The sequence below is a fragment of the Urtica dioica genome, chromosome 6 (genome assembly GCF_054948205.1).
Source record: "Urtica dioica subsp. dioica isolate 48M chromosome 6, U.dioica_male_clone48M_v1_H2, whole genome shotgun sequence".
Classification (NCBI taxonomy): Eukaryota; Viridiplantae; Streptophyta; class Magnoliopsida; order Rosales; family Urticaceae; genus Urtica; species Urtica dioica.
In genome coordinates this window covers 1,046,521-1,054,658 of record NC_142761.1, presented here as the reverse complement: position 1 = coordinate 1,054,658, position 8,138 = coordinate 1,046,521, and the positions used below count along the sequence as shown (strand labels likewise).

The following is an 8,138-nucleotide window of genomic DNA, read 5'->3' as shown; positions in this document are numbered from 1 at the left end:
ACTTTTTGTTGTGTTTGGAATTTGGTATTGTGTTGAAACATTGTACACTATTTTTAATTTTATGAATTTTATCCTACGTACTTTCTATGTTTTCTGTATATTTCTTTTCTGAATTCCCCTCGGTAAATACGGTATTTGACGGTATTCCTTTACGGTAACGGTAAGTTCAACGGTACCGGTTTCCTTTTTTTTTCTTGCTTTCCCCGGTATTCCTTTACGGTACCGAGGGTTACCAGTAAATTCGAAAGGTCGGAACGGTAACGGTAACGGTAACGGTATTTCGATCCTTGCTTTTAACCCATCCGGGAGGAATGGGGGGTTTATGATCTTAGAATTATGCTCATTAGGGATCCAACGATCTTTTACGATATCGATACCCTCGCCATTTCCTACTCTCCATCCAGACCATTTTCTCTATGAAAACCTTATCGATCTTGATATTCTTAATATCTCATTCTCGATTATTTCCTCGTTCCTTCGAGAAATTCCTTGATATTATTTCCTTTGAAATCTTGAAATCTCACTTCAGTAGTCATTTATATTCCTTCTATTGAACTTACTTTTTGTTGTGTTTGGAATTTGGTATTGTGTTGAAACATTGTACACTATTTTTAATTTTATGAATTTTATCCTACGTACTTTCTATGTTTTCTGTATATTTCTTTTCTGAATTCCCCTCGGTAAATACGGTATTTGACGGTATTCCTTTACGGTAACGGTAAGTTCAACGGTACCGGTTTCCTTTTTTTTTCTTGCTTTCCCCGGTATTCCTTTACGGTACCGAGGGTTACCAGTAAATTCGAAAGGTCGGAACGGTAACGGTAACGGTAACGGTATTTCGATCCTTGCTTTTAACCCATCCGGGAGGAATGGGGGGTTTATGATCTTAGAATTATGCTCATTAGGGATCCAACGATCTTTTACGATATCGATACCCTCGCCATTTCCTACTCTCCATCCAGACCATTTTCTCTATGAAAACCTTATCGATCTTGATATTCTTAATATCTCATTCTCGATTATTTCCTCGTTCCTTCGAGAAATTCCTTGATATTATTTCCTTTGAAATCTTGAAATCTCACTTCAGTAGTCATTTATATTCCTTCTATTGAACTTACTTTTTGTTGTGTTTGGAATTTGGTATTGTGTTGAAACATTGTACACTATTTTTAATTTTATGAATTTTATCCTACGTACTTTCTATGTTTTCTGTATATTTCTTTTCTGAATTCCCCTCGGTAAATACGGTATTTGACGGTATTCCTTTACGGTAACGGTAAGTTCAACGGTACCGGTTTCCTTTTTTTTTCTTGCTTTCCCCGGTATTCCTTTACGGTACCGAGGGTTACCAGTAAATTCGAAAGGTCGGAACGGTAACGGTAACGGTAACGGTATTTCGATCCTTGCTTTTAACCCATCCGGGAGGAATGGGGGGTTTATGATCTTAGAATTATGCTCATTAGGGATCCAACGATCTTTTACGATATCGATACCCTCGCCATTTCCTACTCTCCATCCAGACCATTTTCTCTATGAAAACCTTATCGATCTTGATATTCTTAATATCTCATTCTCGATTATTTCCTCGTTCCTTCGAGAAATTCCTTGATATTATTTCCTTTGAAATCTTGAAATCTCACTTCAGTAGTCATTTATATTCCTTCTATTGAACTTACTTTTTGTTGTGTTTGGAATTTGGTATTGTGTTGAAACATTGTACACTATTTTTAATTTTATGAATTTTATCCTACGTACTTTCTATGTTTTCTGTATATTTCTTTTCTGAATTCCCCTCGGTAAATACGGTATTTGACGGTATTCCTCTACGGTAACGGTAAGTTCAACGGTACCGGTTTCCTTTTTTTTTTTCTTGCTTCCCCCGGTATTCCTTTACGGTACCGGGGGTTACCAGTAAATTCGAAAGGTCGGAACGGTAACGGTAACGGTAACGGTATTTCGATCCTTGCTTTTAACCCATCCGGGAGGAATGGGGGAAGCTTCGTAGCGGGAAAGTAAGAAGCTCGGAGAATCCGGTTCAAAAGTATCCTTCTTCTTACGCTCCACAACTGAAGGAATTCTAAGATAGTTCTCATGGCACTTTGTCTTAGCAAATCAAGCATCGCAACGATAGCCTCCCCCTCCACTATATTCCACATCCCGTCCAAAACATATATCTGATTTATCATAGTTCACAACTTGGCTCGAAACCCTCTCACACTCCTTCAGAGCCGAGCATACCCCCATCCCCTCGTCGATGTTAGCTTTGAAAAAAACAAAGCTATCATCGACGAAGAATAGGTGTGAGACTCGAGGACCAAAAGAACCAAAACTCATGCCCCGATTCCTTCCAGCCTCCTCGCTCTTCCGAAGAATCCTTGAGACCTTCGGCCACAAAGAGAAAACGAAACGGAGAAAAAGGATCTCCTTGTCTCAATCCTCTTTGTGGCACGACAGACCCTTCGAGACTACCGTTAATGTTGAGTGTGGACTTGACCGAGGTTACACACTTCATAATCTTCGAGACCCACTTTATCCGCATAACCCAACCTTAATATAAAGTGCTCAAAGAACTTTCATTCAACTCAATATCATGCCTTCAAGAGGTCGAGTTTCAAATATGAAGATTTACTATTCCCATCAACTTCATTTTTGAAGAATACATCTTCATTTTTGAATAACTTCAAATGAAGATTGGAGTGTAGGAATATCTATATCTATCTCTAAGATAAGATAGAGATGGAGTGCATATGCTCTAAGAGGTAAAAAGAAAAAAGATGTGCAAACCACTAAATGATAGCATAACATATAATAACAAGTTATCTGTTGAATAAAAGATATGGACTACAATAAATAATCACCAGAATTTAGTTTCTTAACAAAACACCAATAATTCTTCTTTACCTTTGCACTTGCATACAATAAACCCAAAGACTTTCCATTAAACAAGAGAAATAATCATAATAATAAATAGAATTTACTATACTCACTCAAAATGGTAAAAACAAAACAAAACAAATCCGGACTCTTTCGCAAAATTACCAATGCCAACTAAAAAGACCCCCCCCAAAAAATATAAAATACCATTCAGTCAACTTTCTTTCCATATACCATTACAGAAACTATTTGCAGCGATTAACTCGTAAAACGCTGCGAACCAGATCGCCATAAAACTTCGAACCCACCGACCCCTCAACTCCAAATTCGACATGTTCTGGCATGACTGACTCACCGGTCACCCTCTTAGACCACCACCACCACCGCATATGGACAAAACCGGACACACAGCAAGGTTTGACCCGACATTTGACCCGACAGACCCAAAACTGACCCCGACACGGACACAACACGACATGACCCCCCGACTTTCTGCAAAGTTAGCGAAAGAAACTCAAATCATTATCATATTGGCCACGACCCTTTCTCTCGCGTCATTCATTTTTTTTTTTACTTTTTTTCTTAACATTTCTAATTACTTACCCTTTATGTTTTCTCTCTCTCTCTCTCTCTCAGGTGAAGTTGAAGCCCCCGGAAGGGAGCGGAAGGTCGTTCCCTTCGAAGCGGAATCCCGGCTGAGGCTCTCCGGTGGTGCCAGGTGGCAGAGCCGCGGCGTTGGCCTCTTCGTCGTCCTCCTCGAGCCAGTAGGTCTCGAGGATCTTGACGGCCTTCTCGTAGATCTCGGTGTTGTCGTGGCTCTGGAGATTCTCGATCTTCTCGAGCCCCTCGGCGTCGTCGATCATCTGGGCGTACACGTTCACTTCCCTGTTGCTGCTCAGGCCCTTTTCCACTTCCCCGACCTTCAGAACGTTCTCCAACCCTTCCAGGCACACCGTCACGATCCTCGGGTCTGGGCAGCTCAGAAGATCGCACAGCGGCTTTATACAGTTCTCACTAACCAAGTACCTGAAAACCCGACAGCACAAACGGATTGTAAGTATTAATAAGAGGATAGTTACGTGGTTAATAGTAACACACAATCATATTTTTTTTTTAACCGACGGAAATCCACAATGGCATAATCGTCTGGAAGATTCTGCCAGGAATGAAAGTCCCAAGAATCTCACTTACCACAAGACTAACCCAACATATAATGTTATTTAGCATACAAATAAGAAAGGGTCTTAGCATATCAATTGGTGTGAAGATTGTATGAGAGACTAGAGTTGGCATATTGAAACTAGAGTTGGCATATAAAGGGGTTAGCAGGGACGTCTCAAAAGCCCGATAATTCACCTATTTTATATCATTTTGTTTCGTTTATATATTTCAATCAATCGATAAATATATGTTCGTATTGAAGAAACAGTCGAAACACTAGTGAAGTAGATAAAAAGGGTGAGCTAAAGAACCGAGGGTTTATATAAACGTTTGGAATCTTACTTGATTTGATCGTGCGTGCCACCGGAGGTAGCGTTAGAGATTGCCCAAGCTGCTTCTTTCTTTATATCAAACTCTGCGTTTTGAAGCAGATTGACAAGTGGACCAATCAAACCAGCCTCGATAACAGCCTGCAATATTACAAAATACAGGTCAAGAATTCATGTAAATAAGAAGAAAAAGCACATGAAATTGGGTCTCTACCCAAAAGCATAAAAAATTTGAAAAGTATGTGTCATTGAAATTGGAGCAAAATACCCTTGCTGACTAAAATTTTCCCCGGCCACATATAGGCAGGTGGACCATAGAATCATAGTTACTTGATTCGTTCGGTCTTCAGGGGTATTTTGGTCAAACAAGTCATATTTTGCAGATATATATGACCAAGAGACCAAATTCCTTGTTTATCGGTCCAAATATCTCATTGTGGAAAGGGAACGAATCAAACATTTATAATTACCTGAATCTGTTCCTTGTTACCAGCGGTAATATTTGAGATAGTCCAGCAAGCTTCCTTCTTGATACTCTTCTTGTGATTATGGCTCAACAGGCTCAGAAGAGAAGGTAGCGCGCCACTGCCAATGATATACTGAAGCAAAAAGAATGTTCAATTAATTCATACACTAAATTTGGCACCATATAGCCACACATAAAACACACACAAAAAAAAAAAAACTGAAGATTTTTTCTATCATACTTGAGTCTGAAGATCATCTCCAGTGACAATGTTTCCCACCGTGCGGAGAGCAGGGATGAGCACCGAAGGGGAAGGATGACTGAAAAGTAGTTGCACAGTAATTTTTTTTTTATGATCAGGTTTCTATTCATGTGAAAATGGAATGTTTCATTTCACCGATAAATTTAATTAAATTAATCTAAGTTCTAACAACACTCACAGAAGAAGCTGTACGAGTCGTGGGCAGACACCTGCTTCAATAACGGCCTGAATTTTGTCATTCGTACCATCAGACAAATACGAAAGTGCCCAACAAGCATCGGTCAAGACTTCTTCGTCGTTCGAATGAACCAGACGCTCCAGGGCCGGAAGTGCCGGTTTCACCTGTCAAAATCAAGCTACAAAGTTAAATATAAAATTTTACACTATATACCAGACCAACCCCAGAGACATATGGTTGATATAAAATATAATTACGACTTAGTTATTCTTATTTTACTGGGATATCAGCCACCGAAGGACATACCGACCAGAATTTCAGAGTAATTTCAATACTTGGATCGATATCGCCGCTCAGAATTCACTAGTATACTAACGAGTTTCTATAGAATCATATAATCAAAAGTCAAACTTATCAATTTTCAGATAAGTATGACTTAAAAAGATCCAAATAGAAATGTTTACGACTTACGTCAATTGAAAGCATAAGCTATATGCCGCCTAAATACCGTTATTGCTGATTTTTATTTACCAAGAAGCGAATTCCAGCTCTACACCGAATATATTTTAAACCTCGATATGCTATAAGAGTGATTCATTTCCTTAAAAAAGTACCTGATCAAAAGGAGGCTGAGGCTTGCCTCTACAGAAGTTCGAAAGCGTCCACGTTGCATTCCTCAACATCGAAAGCTTTGCATTCTCATTCAACTGTGACAGCAGTGGAATCAGAGCTCCGTGGCCAAGGACTAAATCACGGCATCTCGGCGAGTCACCAGCAACATTTCCCAAAGCCCACACAGCCTACAATAATATCAAAGCGAAATCAAACTCAGATAAGGAAAAGATGTTTATCCACTTTATAGTAAATCATAAGCCAATTCTAAATACTACCTGCTCGCGAACATCGTCGCTCGGAGAACCGAGAAGCTTCACGAAGATCGGAACAGCCCCGTGATCAATGACCACTTTGGTGTTATCGGAGGTTCCCGAGGCAATGTTTGTGAGAGCCCAAGCAGCCTCAAACTACAAACAGATCAACCAGACCCCAAAAACAATCAAATAAACAATTAAAAAAAGCAGGAAAATGGTAATAAAAGTTGGTAAATTAATTTGTACCTGAAGTTGAGGGAAATCCTCTCTAACAAGAAACTCGACAAACCGAGGAACAACCCCAGATTGTATAACCTCTTCTATCGGAGGGCTTCGTTCTACAATTGAAACGGACCATATAAATTCTGAACTCTCTCTACTGATCATCACAATCAATACTATACTATTCCTAGTTTATAAAGAAGAAAAACTGTATTTACCAATGGAAAGGAGTTTCCGAAACTGAGTAGTGGCTTCGAGTTGCAGAGTGGTATCGTCGGACCAAACCCCAGCGACCATCTGAGGAAGACTCTCCAACTACAAAACAAGCGAAAACCACAAACAATCACCGATCTACGCATAACGATTAAAATCCCCAAACAACACACTTAAGATTTAACCTAAAATGAAGAAAAAATATCATTTCGCAGAGCAAAAACAAAAAACGTGGATTGAAATACACAATCCGATTACAGAGTAGAGAAAATACCTTCTTTTCAGTATTGGAAGGGACTGAAGGAGGGAATTGCTGGGCCTGAAGACCCTCGCGACGCTTCTTCAGCAAGCTTTCCTCGCGCTTGCTCTTCCGGATCTCGACCATGTTGTCCTCTCTCCGCCGCCGGCCCTCGTCGGCGTCCACGGCGACCTTGTACCGGTTCCGGCGAACCTCAGTCCTCGCGCTCGGTCTCAGCGACATTTTTCCGGTAGGTTATTCGATAACCCTAGCAGAGGAAGAAGAAGAGAACGATCGAACCAGAATCCGAATCCGAATCCAAGTCCGATTTCGGAAATTGAGAAGAGACACGGAATCGATTGAATTGAATCGAAAACCCTAATCAATTGAGAGAGAGAGAGAGTATGATTTTGTTTTGAAGGTGGTCTTATAATAACGGGCCTTTAGGTTTCTTTTTCAACAAATAGGAACAGAATTATTTAATTATTATTTTATTATAATTATTTTCTTCTTCTTATTTGGTCCACCGTAATATCAACGGCCGAGATTAATCAAAGTACGTTGTCAGCGAGTCCATATATTTTTGTTTTTGTTTTAAGACACCGTCACAAAAAACTAAAAGTAAAAATGATAGATGGATCAGATCAAGAAAATAATGATAATCACATTTCTTTTATTTTAAAAAATTGGGAAAAAGAAAATTATAGTGAGAAACGTAACACAAATCACAATGATTGCAACAATAACAGGTGGTTTCGTGAGTTGGGAATTGGTTGCAAAGTGCGCAACAGTATTATTATTATTATTATTATTTTATTATTGTTATTATTAATTCTCCTGTAATTTCATGCATCTAAAATTTCGAGTGAGTACAATAAGATAAAATACAAACGTAATTGTTCTAAATGAAAATTACAAAAAAAAAAAAAAATTGCAATCAAACCAGCTTGAAAATACAAGGTTCTGAATTGTTTAATTAGAAACTATACAACTGTCTGATTGATCTTGTGCTGTGTTGTATTTTTTATTTTTATTTTTTTTGTCTATCAAAATACCTTCAAATTACTAACAAAATTATTCTAATGATTTTAGACCCACAAAACTCTCCTCTTTCAATGTCATTCAGCATCACGAAGCCCGACCCAATTTTCAAAAATAGCATGGATTATACCACAGGGAGATTTCCTTAACTAAGAGTAAATTAAGGGAGATTTCCAATTTCCTATTTTTTTAAAATATTTACCAAACTAAGAGTAGTCAAAAAAACCATACCCTAAGTCAAATGAGAGATAATAAACTTTTACCTATTATACCCAACCTATCTCT

At 38.8% G+C, this 8,138-nt stretch overlaps 1 protein-coding gene across 2 annotated transcripts; it reads right to left on the bottom strand.

The window, feature by feature from the left end:
- Positions 1-2,919: 2,919 nt before the first annotated feature.
- On the bottom strand, positions 2,920-7,241 carry LOC149392712 (importin subunit alpha-1-like). 2 transcript variants are annotated; one of them, XM_089616560.1, is made up of 11 exons: positions 6,849-7,241; positions 6,580-6,676; positions 6,386-6,477; positions 6,161-6,292; positions 5,885-6,070; positions 5,271-5,434; positions 5,072-5,150; positions 4,835-4,963; positions 4,378-4,505; positions 3,478-3,900; positions 2,920-3,366 (listed from the first exon to the last, which is right to left on the bottom strand). In XM_089616560.1, the coding sequence occupies exons 1-10, from the start codon at positions 7,053-7,055 to the stop codon at positions 3,507-3,509; spliced, it is 1,608 nt and encodes a 535-aa protein (XP_089472686.1). In that variant the 5' UTR covers positions 7,056-7,241; the 3' UTR covers positions 2,920-3,366; positions 3,478-3,506. The 2 variants fall into 2 exon arrangements, with proteins under 2 accessions (XP_089472686.1, XP_089472685.1); XM_089616559.1 differs by having other exon boundaries at positions 2,920-3,900.
- Between the last annotated feature and the right edge of the window lie 897 nt (positions 7,242-8,138).